This window comes from Plectropomus leopardus, chromosome 3, assembly GCF_008729295.1.
Source record: "Plectropomus leopardus isolate mb chromosome 3, YSFRI_Pleo_2.0, whole genome shotgun sequence".
Lineage (NCBI taxonomy): Eukaryota > Metazoa > Chordata > Actinopteri > Perciformes > Serranidae > Plectropomus > Plectropomus leopardus.
Window position 1 is genome coordinate 11,435,157 of NC_056465.1, and position 26,940 is coordinate 11,462,096.

At 41.0% G+C, this 26,940-nt stretch overlaps 1 protein-coding gene across 2 annotated transcripts in view; it reads right to left on the bottom strand.

Moving 5' to 3' along the window:
• Nucleotides 1-681: 681 nt before the first annotated feature.
• syde2 (synapse defective 1, Rho GTPase, homolog 2 (C. elegans)) overlaps nt 682-26,940 on the bottom strand; it is a 52,776-nt gene continuing 26,517 nt past the window's right edge. Inside the window, exons 4-8 of one of the 2 annotated variants that reach the window (XM_042514552.1) lie at nt 25,590-26,734; nt 18,849-18,975; nt 8,780-8,961; nt 7,325-7,556; nt 682-3,255 (exon numbers count right to left, since the gene is read on the bottom strand). In XM_042514552.1, coding sequence (XP_042370486.1) covers nt 2,558-3,255; nt 7,325-7,556; nt 8,780-8,961; nt 18,849-18,975; nt 25,590-26,734 — 2,384 coding nt within the window. In that variant the 3' untranslated portion in view covers nt 682-2,557. The remainder of the gene's footprint in view (nt 3,256-7,324; nt 7,557-8,779; nt 8,962-18,848; nt 18,976-25,589; nt 26,735-26,940) is intronic. The other variant, XM_042514560.1, reaches the window with a different exon arrangement.

Genomic DNA, 26,940 nt, shown 5'->3' on the forward strand with positions numbered 1-26,940 from the left:
CCTTTGCTGATTTAGGCAGCTAGCTAAGTCGTACTAACTGAAGCCGTCTGCTAACAGTTTCCACGGCTGCTCGGAAAATTGTGCTTCACATTTCGGCTGTGTCTGTTTCACGATTTTGTCAAAAAGCTGGGAGAAGCAGAGAGGTGACTGGTTGGTGGTGTATAAAGAAATAGTTTGACATCTTGAGAAAATCTGCTTCCTTAGCTTTTTGCAGAGAGGTAGAAGGTTGATACCACACTCATTTTAGCCAATATTAGCATAAAGATTGTACAAACACACAGCTTAAACAAGCAAGTTGTGTTAAATGTTGGAGGTGCTGGTAAAGAGAGCCAGGCTAGCTGTTTTGTATGGAAGCCCATTCATGACACATTGATAGAAAAGAAATTAAATTAAAAAAAATCCTGACAAAAAAATAAAGACATTTCAATAAGTAATGTTTTCAAAATAATTGATTAATATCTCAAAATAATTGGAAACAGTACTCGGTCATTATTTTGAGAAAGTTTTTCATTAATTTGAGATACTAACTCATTATTTTAAAATAAATAACTAAATATTTTGAGAATGTTTCTCATTATATAACTCATTATTTCTGGATAAGAAAGTCATTATTTTGAGAAGAAAAAATGATTATTTGTCATTAATTTAGAAAAAGTCTCTCATTATCTTTAGAAAGAAAAATAACCAAAACCAAAAATAACTATTCTGATAAAGTTTCTCATTATGTTGCAACACTAAGTCATCATTTTGAGATGTAGAGTCATTATTTTGAGATACTTAGTCTTTATTTCAAGAGAGTTTCTCATAATAATGACTTATACGATCTGTTTTTTTCATCACATTGGTGGAAATGGAAATACCAGTCTATATGGTATGCTAAGCTAATAATCCTACAGCTTAATATTTAGCATATTTAGCATTTATTTAGCGCAACCCATAAGTGGTATCAATCTTCTCACCAAACTCAGCAAGAATGTTAAAAAGCACATTTCCCAAAATGTTGGACTATTCTCTTAGGCCTAAAGCAAATGTGATGCCACATGAAACACATTTTCTCTGTTTGTAGTTGCCTGCTTAAGATCAAATCTGTCTCTAATATACAGCTTTCTGTGAACAGAGATAAGAGCATTATTACCTTGTATCCAATTCTGACAGCTGTATGCACGCCTGTACATGGGTGTCTTAACATCTCACACAATGCACAGCATAAAAGAAATTTCAAGCAATTTTCTTTCATATTTATCTTTAAGAGGTTTCAGTGGCGGCTGTTTCTCCCTCAACTCAGTCCACAGTCCATAATATTTACTGCGTGAACTATAATGACAATCTAAACTACTGCCTGCCTCATAAGTGCATTATTGTTGTACAACATTTAGTGTTTCATACCTCAATAGAAAAGCTCTCTGCTGCCTTAAAAAAGGGAATCCACCCTCAAATAAATGTTCCTCCTGTGATCCTGGTTTGTTACTAAACTCTGTGCTTACAAGCTTGAAAAATAGACGGTAAAAGATAGAAACTCTTGGAATTCAGAAAGTTGGTTTTGTTTTTTAATTCAGCATTAGAGACTAACGTTCTGGTCAATAACAGTGTGGTTCAGTGAAATACTGGAACATACTTATTTCACTGCCAAAGTGATAGAGGTCTTGGCTTGACTGCAAAACCATCATGGTTTTGTTTCTATGCACATTTTTTTATTAATCTAATTACCTAATTACATATTTTTGTTGGAAACCAATTCTTAATTGAAAGGCCTAATGCATCCCAGATTTTTTTCCTACCACTGCATAGATGTGGAAGTGTCCCATGTCCAAATGCTGCTTCGGAGGCCTGCCAAGAAAATACTTAAGGCAAAACTCTGGAAGCACTGGGATGTTTTGGTAGGAAAATGATCAATTATAAAAAAGTGCCTATCAGTAGCTTTGCTCTGCAAATGTTGTCAGTATCACTGCTTAAAATCTTGCATGCGTCAAGCCCCATATTACCAAGGATGGATTCAAACCTGCTAGAAAACAATGTACTGCAGCTTTTGTTAACGTAAAAACAACTGTTTCTTATATCTTAGAAGTTGTCAACACTGTATCAAGATCACATAAGGAAATGCATTTCATTTCAGGGTGGATTCTCCTCTCGACGTACCACCTTCACACAATTAAGGCACCTTTTAAACCCCTGAGGGGTCAATGGGTTCTTCTAATAAGAAGAGAAGCAACAATAACAACATGGAACACAGAACCGGACTGAGACAAACCAACAACATGAAGAAAGACAGTCGACAAAAATAAAAAGCAAAAAATAAAAACATTACGGAATGTCAATGGGTAAGGTACAAACGCCAGAAGTGCCCCGTTGCATTTCTTCTCATCTCATCCTTGTTACAGCAGCACCACACCAACATCACAGGCTCTCCGTGGAAACACTGAGGCTGTATCCTGAAGCACCTTGATCGGTAAAGAAGGTCTTCTCCAAACCTCATCAGGCTTTATGAGTGTGTGATTGGATGTCTGTGTGTGTGTGTGTGTGTGTGTCTGTCTGTCTGTGTGTGTGTGTGTGTCAAGAGTCAGTATCCGACGTTGAGCTTGTTCTTGTTGAGCTCTCTCTCCAGGTTTCCTATCAGAGTGTCGATGCTCTCCTGCAGGTCTCTCAGGTTGACCCTGTTGCTGAGCACGGGGCTGATGTCCTGGATCTTCATGTAAGCCTGGTACGTGTGCTCTTTGGGCAGACGAGGGGGAAGGATGTGGTCGCACACCCTGTCCTCCTCCTTGTCCTCTAATGGCTGCCCATTGCCTAAACTATCACTCTCTTCTTGCTTCTCCTCCTCTTCTTCCTCCTTTTCCTCCTCATTCACTGCCTCCTCTCTCTGCTCCTGCTCAGCAGCATCAGACACAGGGCTTGTGACCATCTGCCCTTTGTCTTCCTCTGCGTCCTCGGGCTTCTCATGCGCCTCCTCAGCTGCTTCCGTGTCCTCGGAGGGCACGTCGTCATAGTCCGCCTCCTCTTTGCTGGGAGGCAGCAGTATTTCACAAGGGAAGTAGCTATCACCGCAGCCGCTCCAGTCGCCGGCGTAGCGGTTGCTAGGGCTGTCCAAGCGTCCCGGTTTGGGCCGCAGAACGCCCGCCATCTCGGCTTCAGAGAGGTTCAGGACCTGGGGACGTTCTTTTTTCCGCCGTAGAGGTGGAGCTGACATTAAGTCTGATGAGGCTGGAGCCAGAGAGGTTGCATGGGGCTGTGAGGAGGACCGGCCATGTGGGTCCACAACTGGAGGAACAGACAGGGGAAAGGCAACAAAATATAGGCAGAGTTATTAAACATATTGGAGCTGTTTAAGAAAACCTTAAAGAAATGGTTCAAAATTTTGGGAAATATGCTTTTTAGGTTGAATGTTTGAGTGCCACTCTGTATACTAAGCTACAGCTAACAAATGGTTAGCTTAGCTTAGCATAAATACTGAAAAAGGGGAAACGGCTGGTGGGTTTTTTTTTACCTTTGGAAAGAATATTCCCCAAAATGATGAAAAAGTTGTTTTAAGGGTTAGTTCACTCAAATGACAAAAGAAACAAAACACAGATTTTCTCATATACACCTTGTGGTATCTTGCCATGCAGAAATTTTTGATCGGATTTGCCAACCCTTTAAAATTTCTTCTGCTGAGATTTCTGCCACCACTATTTTTTAAGTAGAAAGTAGCTCTGTGGTCTGCCAATCACTTGCTTATGGACAGTCACACTGCTGCGTAAGGGCCTGTGTCCACATTGCGTTTTTCTTCAGCAGAAAAGTGGTGGCAGGGTGCTGGAGACGATTCATTCTAGCAAAAGTGCTCCCAGCGATATCTCTGCATTAACAGTGAGTTAACATGATGCCATGTTAACAGAGGGTTGACTTCACAGGGAACAACAAGCTTACAAGGGTTTGGAAATAAAACCACAACACACACCAGTAACATCCAGTGTCTGCCGGCTGATCTGCTCCCATAGACAGGCTTCTCTGTCTCTGTTGTGACAGTAGTCTAACTAAAAAAGCAGCAGTGACATCACCGGTGCCGTTCAAAAAAGTTAGGATATTTTCAACCTGAAATGCCGGAAGTGCCAGCACACAAAAGGCAGAGCGCTCTGAAAAAGATGCCGGGAGCAGCGCTTTTTCTCCAGGTGGCCATATGCAGACGCAGATGCCTATTCGCCATAAGGGACAATTTAAAAAAAAGATGCCAGTGCTGAGAAAAAAAAACACTAATTTGGACACAGGCCCCAAGTTTTCAATGTTGGCTCAAACAGAAATCTCAAAACACTGGCACAAAAAACCCCAAAACTATCTGCAGAGCAAATCTCATTAGGCTGAAGTTCAATTTGTGTGACCTGACCGTTTAAGTGTTACACGTTCACCCCCACCCTAAACTAATATTTAAAATCATGCCTTGTGTGTGGTTTTTTTTTTTTTGGTAACGCACCTGAGACAACCTGTTTATGTGAACAAACCTCTATTAGGGCACTAAAAATATCTGGATGAACCAGCGAAGTTCATTATGTTGGGAGACCCCTGATATGTGACACACGTCCTGCCACATAGAGTCTGAGCATGCCATGCTGTGCTCAAAGTCAGACAAAAACATGCTGAAGTCACACCACCACACTCTGTGCCTTGGATGCCATCCCTGTGTACTATTTGTTATCAACTGTTTGCTAAACCAAACTTAAAAATTAACTAAACTCAGACCCTGTTCGGACATTATGAAAGAATCATCTGACTGTGCCACGAAAAAGAGAACAGCGAGCACTCCAACACAACCAGCACAGTCCGGTTACCTGTCTGTCTTTATCTCTGTGTATCTACACTTGTTGACACCGCTAGCTCTCCCTTACTGGATTGGAGAGGAGAAAAGAATGTTACAAGTTAAGGCTCCAAGTCATGTAGAACAGGTACAAAAGTTCAAATATGTTCTTAAACAAAAAAAAGGTGACTTAAGTTGACTGTATTTCTTTCACCAGGAGTGGCAGTTGCTGATGCAGTATTTATGTACAGCGGTTGCATGCCTTGCAACTCTCCTGAGGCTAAAGACTCAAGCAATTATCACCTTAAACAAACAGGAATTATCCTCCTTTTAGAGACAACATGTTATTTAATTTTAGACATGATTCAGTGATGACATGATTAAAGTTATTAGCCGTCAGCATAGAAAATGAAGGCAGGAAGCGAACCAAAAAGAAAACAAACAAAATAACATGTCTTATGATAAAATATAGGCACAATGTACTTTATGTGCTGATTATCCCTACACACAAGCACAATAATACAGACATTCTCCTCTTCTGTCAGTCTAATCATCTGCTTACATCTACTCACGCATACAATTCATGATAGTTCACGCCAAACACACAACACCTCCTCATAAGCTCATGCTCTCTCACACTACCTGTAACTAGCGCTACTAGTGTCAGATGCACTTGCCCAAAGCCATGCACACTTGAGGCCTGACCAACAATGTCGGGAATGTGTCTAAGAGGTGAGAAGATGAAATATCCCATAATGACTGTGAAATTTTAGGGCAAAGCTTCAGGGGCTGAGGGCTAAGGTTAAGCCTGGAATGTCTTTAATTATAGTCCAGGCGTCTTACGCCGGGGAAGAAGACAGAATGGAGATGCCACTGAGGGCGTAAACAAAGGCTTGAATCTGGACTGAGAGCTTTGTCAAGGTTATTACAGGTCATTATAGGTGCTAGCTGGATGACATCAGCTGCAGACAGAGTGCAGAACAAGTGCAGGCTTTTACTGAAGAAACTACTTGACCCCATCAGACTGACTCATTATATGCATGTATGCTCTGTCTTCTGAAAGAAAAATGTCTTTGCACTTTTTTGTTTATCTTTTGAAATTTCCACTCATACTTCACCAGGCGACCTGCAATTAAGGGATTCACAAATGCTGACTTATTGCCTTGCCGTTTCCCTCTCTGTGTGTTTTTTCGCAGTTGATGTACACGAGGGTGGAAGGTGCTCGACTTCAGCAGTTCACAGAATTGGGTCAACGTGGGCGTTTGAGGATGCAGTTAAATTTAAAGGCTCGACCAGACACAGAGTCAGTTCTTCTTCAGACATCAATCAGCAAATGTGGTTTAAGCTGCAGGTTACTGGGCAGTTTTTCTGAGAATTTCAGGTATAGAATTTGTCTGACATGATGTTAGGAACACTTTGAAAAGGATTCAAAATACAGCATGCATGTGAATTTTGAAAAATTGATGCCTGATACATTGACACAAGGAGACACACTTTAAAGAAAACCACAGCACTCTAAAAAGCAGCTTACTTCCAATTAAGATACAGTAAACTGGCTAACATTAAAGACTGCGCACATTTAAAATTGGATTTAAATGGGTTTTTTGTTTTTTTAAGCCGTCTTATCACTTACATTTTTTAAAAAAAACAATAAAGGTCAACAATCTATTCAGCTGAGGTTACAACAGGCAAACTGCCAACTACCACAGTGATAAGGTTATGTCCTTTAATAGCAGTAATGTATCTTTGCATTCTTATCTTTTCAACCTGTGTGTAGGCAAAGCACACTCTTCAATTTTTAATGTTTGTTTAATTTTCCACAGCAGTTGAGACTTTCACTGCACCGCAGTAGCCCCTGCATGGCTCACACATTGATAAGAGACACAGTGAACACAAGATTTAAAAAATGAAACGCCTAAGGTTAAGAAATATCAAATTAGTCGCTGTGACCAATACAAATTTTACCCCGCCTGCGGCTCTTTTTCATTATTCCCGACTCCCTCTTGAATAATCGGTGGGTCGCCTCATATCTCACACTGAGCAGACAGCTGCAGCTGGCAGAGAGCAGCTGTGCAGGCAGACAGATGACCTGTGTGTGAGGGAGGCTGGTGCTGGGTATCTGTCCTTGGTTGGTGATTTATCTTAAGACAGGGTGCCACGCCTAAAAGTTTGGTTTAAACTCGGGGCTTACTTGCAATGCTGTGATTGGCTAAGTCTTCCGTGATGAAGCACTCTGTGGAGAGTTTCATCTCTGGGGAGCCAACAGATGGCGGCCAATGGCTATCAGCTGTGCTTGTGCCAATGGTGGATAACCTCAAGGATCAAAGCAGCCCAGCCCTTTAACAGCCCTTTGTAGAGCTGAACCGCAGAGCTGGCACTGATTTGTATAGGTCCCTCCGCCAAGAGGCTGGTATATATATATGTGTATATATATATGTACAGACTTATATGTATACATCCTGATTTAAAAAGAAATGTGTTTCAAACCAAAACACTTGGTAAAACTGGATTTACATGGCAAAATATTGTCTAAAAACAACATTTTTTCCCGAAATCACTCACCTGGCCAGAGCTGCAGCAGGTAGTGCAGGACTTCAATGTGTTTTTTGAAGTGCAGCGCGCTTGCCAGCTCCTCGGAGTCGATGAAGACTCGGTTGGTGTGGCAGGACGCCTCCTGGCGCTGGCTGAGCAGCACTGGGCCGAAACACACCGCCAGGTTCTGACACGTCATCTTGTTCACTTCTTGGCAGGATGCTACCAACTTTAGGTGGTCAAGAAGCTTCTGCAGAGTCATCTGACGCGCACACAAACACACACACACACACACACACACACACACACACACACACACAGAGACATGTTATTATTGTGATGAGTAGCTGAAGTAGTACCACTAGCAGCAGCAGAGCTTCACTGAAAAAATTGACTTCAGGATGTTATTTGTAGCAATTAAAAGCTACATTTCTTTCAAGAAATGAAAAAAAAAAAAACTTTTAGTAAACCATGTAGATGTTTCAGTACCAGTATACTGCATACTGTGTACTATATATGTCAGCTGATGTACTGAAAAGATATGTTTGAGGTAGTTTAGAAACAGTCATTACATAGTGGTTAGTCTTGGTAACAGTGGGGTTCTCATAAAAAGTATGTATTAATGCTATTTTTTGTCATGCTGCAGTTACAGTCTAATCATGTCTAAAAAATATTTGAAGAAATTCCCTAAAGGCCTTTTTAACATATTGGGTTCACAAAAATGAGACAGATGACCACACAGACCTTGATTTTTTACCACCAGATTCTAGTCAGTTCATCACTGAATCCAGGTGGATGTTTGTGCCAAATTTAAAGAAAATTAAGTCTTCTGAAGATAGTGTGTTTATGAGAATGGGACAGAACTCACAATGACCTTGACCACCAAATTCTAATCAGTTCATCCTTGACTGAGAGTGGATGTTTGTGCCAAATTTTACAAAATTCCCTTAAGGCATTCTTGAGATATCACTTTCACAAGAATGGGATGTACATATGCATGGACAGAAAACACAAAAAAAGTATGCCTCTGGCCACAGCTATTGCCGATGCGAAGGCATATGAAATAAAAAACAAACAAAACAAAACAAAGGCCAATATATTATTAATATATCATTATTGTTTTTTTTAAACTTATATTAATATTATAGGTAATTGCTCAAAAAAACAAATGTCAGTCAGACTTTTATCATATTTCTCATATTTTAGTTTTTAAATAATTTTACAATTATCTAAAAATAGTTCAATGACATTGAAAGGGTGTACAAGAAAAATACACCAGCACAGTCCTATGGACTAAATGCTACCACTAATATCCCCTGATGAAAAAGCCTACGTACTAGAGGTTAAACAGCAGTGAGCCTTATCATCGTGACCATCATTATCTATGCCACAGTGGTCCCTTTCAAAACCACTTGTGTGACGATATCTGAGCACTATGATGACTGTGTCGAGCCAGCAGAGGGATGCACAGTTTGCTTTCCTCACCCTCTCCACATCTGGCAGGTTGTCCAGCAGGCTGACGGTGTGTTCGGAGTCAGCCGGGTCATTCTCGCAGCCTGCCACTCCTATCCGCAGAGGCCTCGTGACCATGGACTCCAACACTGCCTCATACAGCTGCTTGGTGATGAGAGGGTAGGGCAGCTCTCGCAAGTAGTCCTTCAGTACTCCTGGCAGGTGGGAGACAAAGAGAATAGAGCATCAGGAAAACTGCTGCATGAAGATAGTGAGCGGATGTTCAATTTGCCAAACCAGTTCTTTGCAGCATAGCTGAGGGTCATTCAGTTTTCCCACAGCTGAAGTGAAAACACAGGCAGCTTTAATACCTGACAAATCACTAACAATATATCTTTATGAAGTGCTGTCACTGAGACATAAAAAGCTTTTATTTTCCCTGTCTTTTAAATTGCTGAAACTGGCACACTCTCTTGGCTGCAAATTGAGGTCCCATTGTTTCCGCGGGTGATCCTGTGGCGTCTGCTGAGATGCCTGATTGGAGTCGGGCGTGACTCGGCAGCCAAAAAGTGTTTGGGGGGGGGGGGCTGGTGTCTGTGACGGCGTATTCACACCTGTGACTTCAGCCTCCCGCAGTTCAGACAAAAGCTACGGGAAAACATGAAACCCACGCTGTCTGTCTCGACTAAGCCCCTGAAATATCGCTGGCATGCCTTTTCATCAAAGGCGAAGGAGGAGAGAGAGAAGAATGAGTACATGAATAAGAAAGACTGTTGGCAGTGTGACAGCTCTTTGTGGTGAGTGTCTGCTCTCTTTTCCCTCTGCATGAAGCTGGATCAGTTTTCAGAGACGGCTGGGGGCTGTGTAATCAGCTATATTGGTAATGCTATAAAGTGATACACATGAATGTCTATGAAGAGTAACACTATATTATAAAATTTCTAAGACTGATGGGTTGCTGTCACTATAATGCTAAAATTACACACAAATAAAGTGTGGTGTTGATTAAACCATTTAGAAATCCAAAGGACACACTTAACCAATAATTTTTTAAAAAGTATTCCACAGATATACAGAATTATTGGTTCACAAAGACAGGTTTGACAGACTTGATGTTGGCCAATTCATGACTGCAAACGAGCTTCTAATGGAGTGACGCCTGTGAGCCAGTCCCAGCAAATAACTTGTGTTGTGCTGCTGCAATCAAGATGAAATAACTGACTCAACATATATCAGCACACCCACAATGAATCCATATATGCATACTGCACCATATATCCACACACCCTTTGGAATTACAGTGAAATTTCAGTATTTTTCAACCTGGATCCTATTTTCTAATGTTTATGTGTCATGACCAGAGATGGTCAAATGCTGGTAGAAAATGCAAGTGCTAGATTTGCTTCACTCACCAGCCAAAAACACAATGGTAATTTATTTAGTGGCTGGTAGATTTTGTAGTCTAGCTGCCACAGTGTCAGGTAGACATAAAAGTTCATTTCCAACCCTGGTCATGATTAATTGGATCAACTTTTTTTGAAATGGGTCCAGTATGGGTCCTGAGCTAGAGCTGGCTGTCGTGAAATGGGCTTCAACACCAATGTTCATCTACAAAAAAGTGCTTATTTTGCCCGCGACAGGCTCAGATTGTTATTATAAGTGTCTAACAAAAATGTTTTTCTTTACCTATTCTGTTTGTTGTGTCTACCTAAGTTTCAGTCAAGAACAGCAAGAACAAGTCTCTGTAGTTGAGTTGATGCAGGAGTCTGAATCAAGAAAAGGTAAAGATAAATGTTTTATTTCTCACTAGGGATCCTTAGGGACACTTAGAATATCTGAGCCTGTCAGGGGCAAAAACCAAAACTTCCAATGGACATAAATTGCCCCCAAAATTACATTGCAGCCTATTTTGCAGCTCCCTCTCTCTCTCTTTCTCTCTCTCTCTGTCTCTCTCTCAATACTGGACAAATTTCAAAAAACCGTTGTCTCCATTAGTCCATTAGTCACATTGGCACATGAGAAAACAGGGTCAACACTGAAAAATACCTGTTTCCCTTAAAGTGGTTTTGTTCCGCAATGTTGCTGCTACAAATGCAGCTTTAACATTTCATAGGCAAGCTCACCTGCCAACAGCCCAATCATGTTACTTTAAGATGGCTTTGTTGAGGAATACTATAGTACTATAGCTACTGTTGTTCCACAACTTTGTGTTTCTGTCACTAATCTTATCAGCTGTTGGCTCAAACATTCAAGCCACAGAAAAAAAGATTTCCTGTCCTTGCTATCCACACCTATGAACTGTGGCGGCTCATTCCAAAAGGTTCATTCTCCACTGAGATGCCAGAGATTGTTCCTTCTGCAGAGCTTGTGCTAACATGTTTATCACATAGTGTCTTGGCTCTGTGCATGTTTTTTGCATTTGATGCTATCAGTGTGCTGTATACATCAGAGGCTCGTAGCTGGCAGATCTGCTTGGGGATAATATGCAATATGTGCATTGCTCAAATGTGGATTAACTTGGGCACAAACATGATGCATTCATGTTGTTGATTTATGCAGTAGTGAGATATGAATATTCAGATTTTAGTGTAATGCATGTTATGAGCTGAATAGGTTTTGTGCCACGGGTTGTTGCTTTGCTTCGGGGGATTTCTTTTCGGCTCACCAGAAACGTGGATCTCTGATAGAGCGTATTATTGTTTATCAGCTTGAGGCGTGTAAACAACCCATTTACAATTACCCTGTAATGGTGACTACATGGCAAACACAGTGAACTGTATTCAGCTAAGCACTAGAGAAATATTTCACTAAAAAGCAGCTGGCTTATGCTCACTTTACTTTTTTTGTCTCATCAGTTACTTTTAAACAGCTATGTTTCTTTTCTATAATTTACGTGTACTCATTCGAGCTCCATGTTCTCTAAGATTACATATGAACCCCGTATACAGTGTTTGGGGGTGCAATAATTTAAGAAGATGAATAAAAAGATAATACCTTTGCACCACTTTGGTTTAACAATTTTGCCCCATACATTGCTTACAGAAAGTACAACAGTATGCTTTGGTATGAAAGGACACATTTATCCATGTCAAGCACCATCTGGTTGTAAAATACCCAAAGTAGTGTCATAATCCCTTGAGCTTTTGTAACTGATTCTGATTAGGCTGCCTAAAAAAGGGAGCTCCTACTTCATCACTTCTATATCATTGGATCCCCTCCCACACACCCAAGGTGTTTTATCTCTTTTCTTCTATTTACAGCAAACTGCAATAAGATTCACTGTAAATCTGCTGACATCCCTTTAGGCCCAGTAAGAAAAACGGAGGGCCCAACTTAACACGCTCACTTTTTAATCCTAGTAAGTCCCCACTCTGCTCTTTAAGGGAGCCGGAGGCTTAAGGCTTTACAGTCTATTCCTAACTGGCATTGTGGGTTCATCAACCCATTAATCTAATAAAGTGGATAGACAAATGTCTTAAAATGAACCTTACATTTCCGTGTTTTCCCTTCCAACAGCTACATGAGCATGAGTGCTTTTCAGTATAGGATTAGAGAGTAAAAGAAGGTTCTAAATTCAGTTCAGTGTTACACTTAAGTCTCAGATTAGCATTAGGTTCAGTATCTGCACAGTGGCATTCAGGACAGACAAACACTCTACACTCATCAAGTGAATGAAGTGATGTAAACTTGAAGTGTTTCAAATATTGGTCAAATTCCTCATCAATCACAATACCAAATCATGTTGTATTTTAAAATAAATTCAACAGGTATAAACAATTGGACTTATATGAATAGTGTCATTGCTTATTTCTTTTTTAAGGTGTCAAAAGGTATTTTCCCTACTTCCAATTCTGAGGCAATCAGGCAACCAGCTACCATCTTCAACAACAAAAAAAAAAAAAATCTGTAACTTTGACAACTTTGGCTTTTGCATTTGAAGCACTTCACAACCCTTTCCTCTAAAATCAAATCAAACAGGTCTCAACACACACACACAGATAGGGAGAGAATGATTGTGTATTCCTGCGGCAGGTAGTGGTGGCTCTGAAGAAAAACAGCTCATACCCAAACAAGCACACTGGCGCATTGTATCAGTCAACCCACCTCAGGTAAACTAACACAATGACAGCTCGAACTCAGCAGGGTCAGACTTTAACATAGCTTCAGACAAACATGCACTTAAAACTTCATAAAATGTTGCTACAATTGAATGTGCAATGTCCCCTACGCCCTCAGAGCCAGCGCAGCTGATACGCGGCAACATGTTTCCATGTTTGTTTTCAATTCTGATTCACTCCAGTTATCATTTATCTTCATCGGGTTTGGTATGAAATCTGGTACTAGCAGAATGCGATAAGGACTCAAAAACACACAAGATACATTCTCTTTCCTTAACGCTACTCTAGACATGTAGATTTCCAAATGAGATTACACAGAAATGCTTTGTGAACATCCCCCCGCTTCCTGTTGTCAATCTTTGCTGAGACTTAACTGAGATAATAATAATCTGCTTGTTTCATCGCAGGAAAAACACACTGCCTGGAAGCAAAAATGAGCCATATGTTTTCACCCTTATATCCGCAAAGCAAGGCTTTTTTTTCTGGTTAACCAAGTGTGCAAACAAAATGCAGAGAGGGACCACTTGATTTGTTTTGTTTTTTGCTTAAAATGGAAACTCAAGCATGGTGGACTCTCTGACCTTCGCTGTGCTATGAAGCGGATCATCGAGACACAACAGCAGCAGAACGATAGCACTGCTTCATGCAACAAAATGTCCTCTTTATGCCTCACATGCAATGTATGACACCTGAACATACATGTTTGGGCATTTTCCCTTTCAATAATTAAAAAAAATACACCAGTCAGTCAAACTGTGTGCACATGTGCTTGTGTTTGTCTGAAGTGAAGAGAATACAGCCATTCAGGTAAATCATTAGCCGCCTATGAGTCAGTGCCAGTGTTTACTTTTGTGTCTTAGCCCCTGTTGGTGCCTGATCTCCACACACACACTTAACACACTCACACACACACACACACACAAACACGTACACACAAGGTCATGGGCTTAGGGGTGAACAGGTGTGCTTCCCCTGCAGGTGCTTCACTTTCCTTCACAGCCAAGCTGACAACAAGCACACCCTGAGTGTCTGTTCTCTCACATTTAAAATGTCAGGGTTTGGCTTTAAACCAGCAGAGATACAAACTACACATACATATATCTCCAATCAATTGTACGGCTCATTAAGACAAAAGAGTTCTGTAATAAAAGCAGCTCAATTAGAAAAAATAAACCCTTGAAGTGATCCTTCAAAAACATGCAATCAAACATCCAGATGACAGCAGCTGAAAGTATTTTGATGTGAATGTTTTCTTTTCTAATCAATTCAGACTTTCAATGTTCCAAATGTGCCACCAAACACTACAAGGCACACAATGCACTGGGGCACAGCTCTACCTTTGACCTCTTGTTCAAACAAAGCGGAAGGTCACTCCTCTTGTCAGTGCTGCAGTCAACGCCTCGCCCCGGAGAACAAATGGGGATTTGTTCTCCGTCCTGCCCCCTCCCTGCTGTCCTGCACGCCCCCACAGCACTAGGGGGGGCCAGAGGAGATTGTGTGTGCCTTGTCCGGTGGCACGGTAAAGCTTTCACACTGTGGTCCTACTTCAACTTTTCCATAGCCCCAAAGAACCCAAATAAGCAGACTCCACTCCTAACTGGAAACATTGGTGCTCTCATGCAATATTCATCAGAAATATGTCTTTACGATTCCCAAACCCCAGTTAAAGAAATATTCTGACAGCGTCACAGGCCTGCAGCCCTTTGTAAAGTGGTTGCCTGCTTCCCCGGCCGGCCCAGGGTTCAGCTAATCCCCCATGCGTGAGCCAAATACCATCTGTGTTTGTTCGGCAACAAAGGGGGCACTTGTTAATGACTTTCCATGTCTTCACTGGTGTACTGCCGAGGGTGGTGGTGGTGGTGGTGAGGGGGAGCAAAGTAGGGAAGTAGGCTATGGAAAAGATGAGTCAGGCAAGGCAAATTAAAAGACCACAAACAAGGATCAATAACTGTGCTGTGCTGTCAGCCAGCGGGGCTTGGGACACACTGGTTTAATTTCCCTGAGGATGGAGGACAGCTATAAGTTTCTCATCATTGGATCACTTTGTTTTCCACACAAAGGCCAACACAGGTTGAGCTGAAGGCTTAATCATTAGTTAAGGTCTTTACAGTGTCCTCCAAAACTAAACTTTTCCAGAGTGATTTCATTGTGTATTTGTTTTATCCAACCAGGGTGATCTGTAAGGAGGTGTAAACATCAACATAAATGGTTTTTAGTTGGAGGCTATACTCTTATTGCTTATACTCTGTGTCACTTGGCAATGCTGATGTTGCTGAACACACTGCTGATGTCATAAACTAAGCTGCCAAACAGCCTTATAAGATTTTACTGACTGACCTCCATTGGTGCCATGCCATTGTTCCGACAGCTAATAATTCTGAAGCTCCAATTGTACAAAAATTGTGGACCAAAAGGCCATTTATCACCAGCTCAGTAACCTGAAAACAAATGTTCATTACTCCATAGGGCTGTTTTTCAAAAAATATGCTACACACTCAGAAGCAAATCAGAAGCACATGGCTAATTATTATGCAGAACGACCAGTGGACCTTTTTACTATGGCGAAAGCAAGACCTGTCCTATTTTATTGTTTTTTTTTTCTTTTTTCATAAATCTCTTAACCTGAAGGGATAATGTGTATTTTTGGAGCAATGAGCATTTCTATATTTTTTGTATAACAGGCTGTTGGACAAATGGGCTTTCTGTCCAATGGGACATTTTTCAGACCATTGGGGCTTCAGAATTATGAGCTGTTGGAACAGTAGACAATCCCCCCAACATTACCACTCCAAACTACCGAGGGAAGCCTCTCTTACCAGGTAGAAAAAGACCATCTGATATTCTGCAGAACTAAACTCTTAAAACTATATAACAACACGAAGAGCTACTCAGACTGTATAAACAGTCTAAACGCTCAAAAGTCTTGCTCTAATAAAGCGTCTTCTCCTGCAACAGCACTGACAAAGAAAACATGGGTATACTGATTATACACTATTTATTTTACTACTGAACACCAAAATATATTTCCAAAAACATTTGAGGTGAGAAATAAGCAATGCAGTAACGTAATCTTGATTCATAATTGAGATGATTGACAGCTGTGTAAGAAACAGCTCTCATTGGTTGTTGCTGACCATCTGATTCCAGCAAACAATTACAAGCATTTAGGAAGAGCAGGAGGGACATGATTTTTTTTCACAGACTATCTGTCTCATGTACTTCTAAAAGGACTCACAGACTTGCCCAAGGTTTTATGGAAAGATTAATCACAAGCCAAAGAACAGCTGATTAAATGCTCATGCCAATAGAGGAAAAGGAGCAAGTCATGGGTGCATCGACTTACAAGTTCGCAGCCAACAGAACTTTGCGCTTGTTTAATTTGTACAAAATCAGCTGTGGTTTCATGAGAGGTTTTGTGCTGGACTCATGATGATGACTTTAGATGCTTGCATTAACTCCTCTTCATGTCTTATAGGACTAACAAAGGAGAGATTATGGTGTCCAATTTTTGGTGCATACAGTGTAAATAAGAAATGGGACTTTCAACATTGAAATAAAATTAATTTACATGAAACTACACTGACCCACTACCCTGGTGAGTGGAAGGATGATTGCCAGGAGTCAATGGAGGTTATAAATCCTGTTGGACGCATACTGCAGCTGCTCTACAGCAACACAGACTCTCTCAATGACTGCCCCCTGAAGTGTCACACATGCACAGACTACAGAGCAGGAGGAGTATTTACTGAACATGAACTGCTTAAGATTATATGGTTTGTCTTGATTTTCCACAGCATGTTGCTCTTGTTGATAACATCTTTCTGATTCTTTTGAGTGAATTGTGATATGAAACAATGGAGGGCCACGCACTGAGCATGTTTTGCAAGCTTTGGATTGAACTCTGATCTCTGGATAATCCCTTTCACTACCTCGGCTTTTAAATTAGCCGTGTGACACGCCAGCCCTCTTAGCTCATCCATTTGCTGTTTGCTCATTAGCCTCAAGTCTGACTCCACACCACAGTGATTTCATGTCAATCTAACCTCAGACTTTTAGCTTTAGAGATATAGACAATAATATGAGGGGATATTTCACTTCAAAAATCTGGAAAAAAAATTAAAATAAGGTCAATCAACAGGCAGATTTTTACCAAATGTTTCACTAAAGTGTGTTTTAAGACTAAACCCATGATTATATCCCAGATGGACATTTTTGCAGCCCACACCATAACCCCCTCATCTGCCTCCCTTCCCCCTTGCTCTGCCCTCTTCCACTCAGGCCCATCTGCAACAGCAACTCGCTTGGTGGAGCAAATTTAGGCAGCGAGCAAAAACCAACAATCCGTGCTGGTGCTGGCCCTTTTTTTCTAACCCGCTCAACTGTTAACTGTGTTCTTTACCCTGCCATGCAAATGTGTGTGGATCAAAGCAGGCATGATAGGACGACGCCTATGCGGGGCCTCTTCTCAAAACCAACAGCAGCTCCTACAATGCCCAGGGGTTTCCATGGTCTTCCTCTTTTTGTGGGAGACACAAAAATCATGACCAAGTCATTTTCTACAACTTTGCTGCCCCTCCCCCCTCATCTGTTGCTCTGCCCGAATCATTACTCAATCCAGTGACACGGCTGTTTTTGTAAGCTAAAGACTGAAGCAAGATCTGAGTGGCATTTAAATTACTGTTTTTTTTTTAATAATACATAGTGGGACATAAAATTTGCAGCACAGCTTACTCCATCATAACCAGATAGAATGCTTTGCATTTACTAAACTGTGTCCTATAAAGGACAATACAGAGCATGTCTGAACCACAAACCTGAGGGAGAAAGAATGACCTGAATGTACAGAATGGCCTGATTTGTGTGTGTGTGTGTGTGTGTGTGTGTGTGTGTGTGTGTGTGTGGGCCCTTCCCTCAGGCACCGGCCCACACCGTTGGCTGACTGCTGGAATGCTTTTACTACAAACAGCACACTCACACACACTCTTAGATGTACACATGTGCTGACCTATCTGCAGAGGACACACCAGTTCAGGCACGTTTACTAGGGCAAGGAATGGATCAATAATAAATCCAGACTCAGTGATGACCTCGTCATTGTATTATTAATGTAGACATGCAATAAAACCATGATCTTTTCATTAAGTACATCAGTCATTGTGTTTCAAGTGTCCCTTGTGTCTTTTCAGTTCAATTTTAATCTTGTATAAAGCAATTTGCAATTTTTGCCTATGCATTGCTGTATAAATTCCGCTTCATTACTATCATAAATAATTAAAGACAAAATCCCCAAAAAAGACTACTCAGTGTTCTTGTGACGGATGTATGATAGAAGTTTACAATGATTGACATAATTCAGTATAATAAATATCTTTAGCACATAAATCTTAAATTTGTGCCTCTTTTTTTCAGAAAACCTCTCAATGAAATTGATGATTTGAGAGGTTCTTAATCTGAATTGATTAAGTGATCCTCAGGGAAATAATCAACAATTTTATGAATCTATTCATCGTAAATGTCATTTTTCAAGCATAAATGCCATAAATTTGCTGGTTTTAGCCTCTAAAAAGTGAGAATTTGCAGCTTGACTTCTTTGATGGAAACCTGGATATCTTTTGGATTTGTATGTTGGTTTTTTTTTCAGAATAGCACAACCAATTTTAAGATGCTAGTTTGGGCTCTGGGAAATAATGATGGGCAATTCAAAAGTTTTTGACGTTTTTTGGACCAAACAAGTAGGCTAATCTGGAAATAATTTGTGTAAACAGATCTGGGTTCAACTGTGCTGTCTGTTTCATGGGAAACCTGAGAACATGTTTTGTATACTGTAGTATGTAGTGTATTGTGTGACACTGTATCTTAACAGAGAGTAAGAGAGACACCAACGCTCTAGTTAGTAAAACAACGTTCCTAATTATGCCAAGTGTGTGTAGCGATCCCTTGCTTTGTTGCCATCTCATGTTCTCGGTAACCAGCGATCTATTTACCTGTGATGACGTTAACGTCAGGATACGTGTTTTCACACAGCTCCACGGCGTGGCTGTCTCTCTCAAATGCCTCACGGAGCTCCTTTTTCACGGCTGCAGATCCACACAGACGGTAAAGACCCACCACCTGGAAACACATAGAGAGATACAAGCAGGTCAAGTAAACAAAACATTTGACAGAGCGGCAGACATTTTTACAGCCCTATCGATCAAGTCTGCACTTAAACAATGTGCTGGACAGAAGCCAAGACTACTTTCACATAAAATCCAGGTGTCTCAAAACTCATCTGTTTTATCTCTGCAAATGGCAGTTTACTTGAACAAATTACATTTTATAGATTGTATATGTAACTCTATCAGGCCCAGAGTGGAGCAGCACCACGCTACAAAGTCTTACCATTTACCTATCTTACCAAACATATCTTACATTCTCCCTCTGTTCTACTTGCAGTAATCCTGTGTCTTTATATTTTCATTCTGATATTCTGTCTACACTTCTGTCTACTCTGCATATACTTTATGTGAGTCCTGAGAATCCTCCTCCTGTTTTCTTCATAAAGACTCTCCCTTTATATTTTTCTGATTTAATTTTTTTGCTTAGGTTTTTCAATCCAACTTGAGGGTTTAGGGATAGATGGAGTCACAGGTTGTATAGATTGTCAATCCCTGACATAAACTTGGGCTACGCAAATAAATCCAACTTGACTGACTGGAAGCTACGTCTGCTCAACAGAGACAGACTGTTAAAGTTTGTTTTAAACGTTTAAAGAGAGACTCCATAACTCTTGCTGAAAAAAGGTGAAACTCTAACAAAAACTGCACGTGACCTGCTAAATGCAAAGAGGAGATAGAGCTAAAATTCAAATGCCTCAGCTCTGCAATATGCTCCTGACATTAGCTTATATTAGCCAAAATAAGCTAATTATAATACCAAACAGTCTGCGGTACTACGCCATTGTTTGACGATTCAGAATTCCAAAGCCCCAATAGTTTGAAAAATTGTCCCATTGGACCAAAAGACAATTATTTCAAAAAACCAAAATCCCATTGCTGTAAAGGGCAATTTGTCTTGTAGAATGAACATCAGACCTGTACTCTAGGGAAGGCATAATCTGCCTCTGATTGACTTACCCTGGTATTTTTACCTTTACCCTCCCCAATTTTACTCCTTGCACCTAAACCTAACCAACTCAACCAACAAAAGCAACAAGAACTTGCCAATCAGGGGCAGAGCTATTGTCCAAAAAAAAAGGCTTTTGACCCAATGACATTTTTGGGACTGTTGGTGCTTCGCAATTATGAGCCATTGGAATAATGGGCAGTCCCCCAATCCGTAGCTGGAAAAAGTTTACTGAATAAATCAAACGTACATTTTCTTGCTTTTGAATTTAACTTTTCAAGAAGAACATTCCCACCATAAATTATTGGTCAAGTGAGGCTGAAGCTGTAAAATTCCTCATTAGATTAAAATGAGCAATAGTGCGTTGTGTTAGTCATGATTTCAATTCTAAGAGGAGAATCTGGTTATTTCTCTCAGAGGACACATAGCTCCGAGTTTAAAACACCATTGTGCATTAAAAGTTTCTATGTAGAATATTTTTCAACACATCAGTGAGCATATTTTCATCACTCAGCTTTTTTCAGAGTGAATTAAAGAACCAGCATGCTCTGTGTTTTGCCAAACTACACTCAGAGGTGTGATAAAAATGTCACATCCTTCTGACTGACTGGATAAACACTGAGCTCCTCTAACAACCCAGCTGACAGCTCAGCATTAAAAATGGACGCACTGCACAGTAAACCATTAATGTTTCCTTACCTACGCCTCCACAGTGTGAACTGAAGGAACTCTTAACAATTTCCTCCAGACGTTGACATTCGATAGTTGAAACTTGGCACTAGTGGTCTCCTTGTTATGTTGGGATTAGGCCCTGGCTACAGACATACCATAATTTCTCCTACATGTGTCTGTCTGGTATGTGGCATAGCAGACCAACTGGTGTGGTTGCCTCGGTAACGTGTTAAGTCAGTGGGCTGTGAATGGCGGGTCGGGTCCGGTTCCACACAAACACAAATACACGCACACTCATACACACTGCTGGCCTTTCCGGGCTCCAGCGTAGGAGCACTATAATGTCTCCCCACCAGACCAACTATTTGTGAGCGCTCCTCGTTGAGTCGAGCAGTGTTTTCTAAACCTCACACGAGAGGGAGAGAGGAGCACAGATTAGGCAGGGATTTGCCTTTGTATGAGAGTAAACAGAAGTCACTGGGCACAATGAACAACAAGTCCATTCAGGAAAAAAAAAAAGAGTCTCTCTTTGGAGGAGAGCCGAGCGCAGGCGTGGAACAGCTGTTAGCAAAAAAAGAGGGCTTGCACTTATGCACTGTGGCTGCCGGGCAACACGACAGGCAGCACCAGCCAAGATGTATATGCAGAACAAGGCAGACACAATGACCACAAAACCAAACGAGTTCCCCCAACAGGAATGTTGACGCTCAGTGACTCTAGAACCAGTGATAGGATCAGTTTTTTTTTTGGTCTGGGATTAGCTTAAAGACTTAATAGAGACATCAAAGGAAAGAAAGAGAAGTGCATTTCACTGCACTAATGCTCGAGTGTTCGATCAAAGTCAGTCCACCAAGCTGTTGACTTCCTCCAAACATGACTCACTATTCTCATCGGCACTCGAAGGAAAATAATGATATGTCACCTTCACGACAGATGACAGAGCGCCTTCCTGGTGTGAGTCAAGGATTCCCCACATATGTATGTGCATAAACACATTACAGGAGAGCATGCATGTGTGCAAATCTCCAGTGCATGACTACACAAATACAAAAACAAAAGTAGGTGATTCTTTTTATTTTCTATTAATGTGCAGAACCCAAAGATTATCAGTTTAGTAGCCCACAGCACAAAAAATCAAATAATCTTAACAAATGAAAAAAATAGGTGATGTTTTGTCTTGCTGAACAAAGAGGAAAAAAACACAGCTCTTCTATGAAATTTTAGCAAAAGTGTCTACACACAGCTTATAATCCTGTAGGAATATAGGGGAGTCGCAACTTTACGTCTTGTACTTTGTACTATAAAAAAGGCATTAGATTTTAATAATTCACCTAACAGACTATGCAATTAATGAGAAACGTTATTAAGGGATCCACAATTGAGAGCAGAGTCATGAATCCCTTGTGCTTATGTTCATTAAGTTTTCAACTGCAAAATACCCACTTAATATTTTACTGATGTAGCCTTTGAGATGACAGAAGAAAAACTTCTTTTCTACCAGTCTGTCGCTTGTGCCAGATTCCCCGTATTACACAAGAATTGCTGCAGTCCTGTCATGTTTGAAAAGAGCCATTACAGAATATTTTCCCCACAGAGACTAGTGTTAGATAGCCTAAATGACACTTCTTTAACAGACAGATGAAGCCGACAATGTTATTGATTCAACATCTAACAAGATCTTCAGTCTGGAAATCACATGTGTGTCAAGTCGAACCTTAAACATTCGTCAACAAAATGCTAAGAAGTCTGTTGGAGTCTGAAATGATGCATCTATACGACGATTCATAACATGTCACAACATCTGTGTGCATCTTTTGCCTGCATGTCTGGTAGTATGTGGGTTACTAGGTTCTCTTTAATGGGTACAGAGTGCTCACACACATAACTCCAGTCTCTGGCACCGACATTATGTGCAGTCTTTTCAAAACACCCACAATCATCCAACGTCTTAAAAGCTCGAAGAAGCCCTGAGGACACTCATTTCTAAGAGACTCTGAAAAAGAGTCTCCACCAAACATCCACATAATCATTTGTAAAGGCACACCGCTGCACGTCAGGCCGTGCATGTTTTAATGACACAGCCTGCAAATTCCTCTGGGATCTGGTGTCAAACCCCGTCCTAACCCCCATCTGCCTGCAACCTGGGGGAGCCAAACAGTGTCAAAGACTGAGTGAAAAACAGAGCCAGAGGGAGAAAGAGAGGCAAACAAGGGGAGACAGAAACAGATAGGAATCACTATATAGCACGGCAAACAAGCGTGAATTATATAAACAGAAGAAATCTGAACCAGCAGGCTGAGCACTATTTGTTAAGTGAGAGCTACAGCTGGTCTGTAAAGGGCAGTCAGGTCCCTTTATGCTTCCATAACAGGTATATTTCCCTCTTTTTAACTGCAGCTTATAAGGTGTTTCATTACATTTACACAACAATTTGATAAAACTTTTTTAAAAATCCTCAATAGGAAACATAGTAAAACCTGAATGATATAGTACTGACAAATACAGGTCTGAAAGTTCCCTTTACTAATTGTTGGCTTCATGTATTGTCTCGTGTTGTGATGAAATGATTAGTCGATTCATCTATTGCTCAACAAAAAAAATAAATCAAGGACAACTTCAAAAATGGATCCATTGTTTATCAACCGAAAGTGCCAAACACTCTTTGGTTTTAGTTTCTTAAATGTGAGAATTGCTGCTTTTTGTCAGCTTTTATTCTTGTAAAGGTAATTCATTTTAGATTTAAACTCTTCCCCACACAAAACAGGCAAAATGAAGAGGTCCCATCGGGCTCTGAATTTGGAGATTAATTGAATAATTGAAAAAAAAATTAAAACATGAATTACAACAATTGATGGTACTGTTGATTGGACAAAACAAGAAATTCTAAGATGTTACTTTGGGCTCTGGAAAACCCATATTTTTCAAAATTTTCTGATATTTTAAAAACCAAATAATTGAATTGTTTTATCAATAAAAAGTTGGATCAAATAAATAAATAATACAAAAAAAACAACTGGGAGATTAATGGATGATTTAATGGCAGCAATCACTAGTTGGTCCTCTTGTCTAATGCACCACCAACTTTGATACACAAGCTCATTATGTTCAAATGTAATAAAACCTGAACCTTTAATTTGACATCAGCATTAAAAACTATTTTCTACCTTTAGAAATCAAACAATCAGCTTTGCTGTTATTACTCCTGCTAGGAGCCCGGCATGCTGCACAAGTGGCCAAGGGTGGGGTAACATTTGACAGACAGGCTCCTTGGAGAGGCCTAATGTTTGTCTATTGGCCCCCGGCACCCGCTGCCCCTGGCATGCCCCCCTAGAGTGATCAGTCACCAACGATGGCCAGACACTTTTACTGCGGCTGTCTCAGCTCTAATTAGGAGAAACGCTGCCGCCTCTCTATCCTCTCTCTGGGCTTCAAAGAGCACATGAAAAGTGGAGGGGTGGGGGCAAAACAGAAGACGATCACATGATCCATTCCAACATCAACACCAACACAACATCAGTCTCTTAACTCTGAGTCTTTCTCCTCTCTAAATAAAAGAGCCAGACGCCCCAGGAGGGCTCAGAGACATCATGAAGTGCAATACATCTCTTCTTTCCATTCTGCTCATGCCAGTCATCCAGCACTATAGCTGGCTGCAGGGCAAGCACCCGTCTCACGGCATACTGAGCTAAAAGGATGCTACGAATGTGGGATTTTTTCTCTCCCTATTCTCTCACAGATCTCATACGTCTTTTCAAATTCATCCACTTCTGTTTTCAATTGACACAACAGGATCTGAACGGCTTCCACCCACATCTACTGTGTATACATGAGTCCTCAAACATATACTGTGCATATATTCACAGCATATATCATAGAGACCTGGAATGATTATTAAATAAGTCAGTTAACAGAAATGTAATCTGTAAATATTTTTCATTTAGAGCTGGGCAATATAGAGAAAATCAAATGTCACCATATTCATTAACAAATACCTTAATATCAACTGTTGGTGATTTCTGAAAATATTTATACAGTAATATTTTTGAAAGATAATCATCAAAAATGTGGATGTAGTAATCTAGTGTGTTAAGGTTAATTAGAGGACAGCTAGTGCAGTCTGGTTCCTTTGGAAAATTACATCACTTTACTGTAATGCAGCCTTTAAACCAGGAGACAACACTTAAAATATTACTATTCCTAAAATCTAAGGTGATATTTCCTCTCATATGATATTTATCTAATTATTGATATAATGCCCAACCCCATAATTGGTTAATAATTTCAACTGTTGGATCTGTCTGAGGATCACCTTTTCTCTGTATTATTTTATTTGTTTATTTATTAATTTTTGGTTCTGGACTGATGGCCAATTTGAAGGAACCAGTTTAAGCTCTGGAAAATTATTCTAATTAAAAAAAATCACTATTTTCTGTAATTTCACTCAAGAAACCAATCATCACAGTTTAATGATAATAAAAATTATTATTATTTGCTATATTTAGGGCTGTAATCCTACTGTAATCAACTCATCAGCTTGAGGTCAGTCTAGCGAAAAATTATCAACAAAAAATTCGACAACTCTTCAATAAAGCAAAAAATCTAAATATCACCTGTTTGCAGCTTCTAAAATGTGAAGGGTTGTTGCTTTTTTTTGCTTTATGGCATTTTAAACTGAATGTGGTTGGTTTGGGACCATTAGACGATTGTGCGTGAGGAGGACATGACTTCTGCTGGTCATTTGTCGCTATTTTCTGGCCTTCTGTAATCTTAACAACTGATTAATCAACAATAGCACAGTCAGATTATTGAAAAATGGACTTAAAATGTGCAGCACTAATCATGACCAGCAGAAACACAGCTTGCCACAGTGTCAGCTGGTTGTCACCAACAAGTTCAGCTCTTGTTTTTTGTTTTTATTCTCTAAACCAAACATTGAAAGGTAGACTCACCTGGCAGCCTCTCTTTTCGATCTCATTGATGCACTTGCTTATGAGCAGTGGCACCATCAGTCCTGTGTTCTCCCTCTCCACCACCCGCCACGCCTCCACACCAAACACCTGGGGCTCCCTGTCTCCATCTGGCCCACCATCCAGCGAGTTCTGCCACTGCTCCATCAGGCTCAGCTTGACATAGATCAGCCCCCGTGGCTCTAGCTTCACCGCCAGCTGGTGGCAACGCGTCACCCGGAAGAGCGCGGGCAGAACCACCGTACCGTGGCAGCAGACCCGGTTGCGTCTCGGCGTGGGCTCCCAGCTGAAAACCACTAGCTTCAGGTGCTGGGCATTCTCCAGCTCGATGTTGAAGGTGTGGTCCATATCCAGGAAGGTAGTTCGACATGTGAGGAGGGCGGTTCGTGCTTTATTAACTGAGTCCACTTGGATGGCGCAATAGACGTCTCGAGAGTCAATGCGTGGAGGTTTGAGGTCCTCAGCGCCATAAAAGTGCAGGCTCATCAGTCCGGAGATATACTGGCTGCACTTGGGCTGCTCTGTGAAGCTGTAATGTCGGAAAGCATCAATGTCCAGCTCCGTGCCGTTGAGTTTAGAGTTTCCGCCTCCTGTTTCCATCTCCTTTCCTTTTCCTCCCTTCCCCTCTGCAGAGCTGTGCTTCCCAGATTTGGCCACCAGTTCAGGCGAGTCACCATCACTGAGGTAGCCTCCTTTACTGGCAGACTTTGAGCTGCCACTGCTTTTCTTTTTGCTGAAGCTGTGTTGTGTGGACACACTGCTGTCCAGGTGGTAGCGTGAGATCACATTACGGCTGGCCTGTCCACCCCCAGACGTTGCTAACCTGGGAGGGCCTGAGGAATGGGGGGCGGTCTCTGATCCACTCCCGTTGTTTCGGGGAGAATGGGCTCGGGGCTCTAAATTACTGTTTACGTTGCCATTGTTGCTGTTACTACTACTACTCGGGGTGCCCTTGACGCTAAGTTTCCGGCTGAGCTCCGGAAGCTTCTTCATCTTCATAGAAATCTTCCTTACAGTGCGTGGGGACTTGATCCTGTCTGGGAAGGACCAGTTGATGGAGCTGCTCTTCTTGGCCGGGTTTGGGCTGGAGGGAGGGGAGCTGACAACATTGGGCAGGTCAGGACCATCTACAGAGGAAATAACAGGGCAAGAGAGACACTGATTAAAAGGAGAGCCTCGCACTTTTTAAAATTTTGATTTTTTTGGGTTGACAATTCATGGAAAACTTTAAACAGTTTTACAGCCAAATTCATTGGCAGGAAAAATGTTTATAAAGCAACTTTTTTTGGATTACTCGCAGGAACAAATGGGTACCACCAGTCACAAGTTCTTA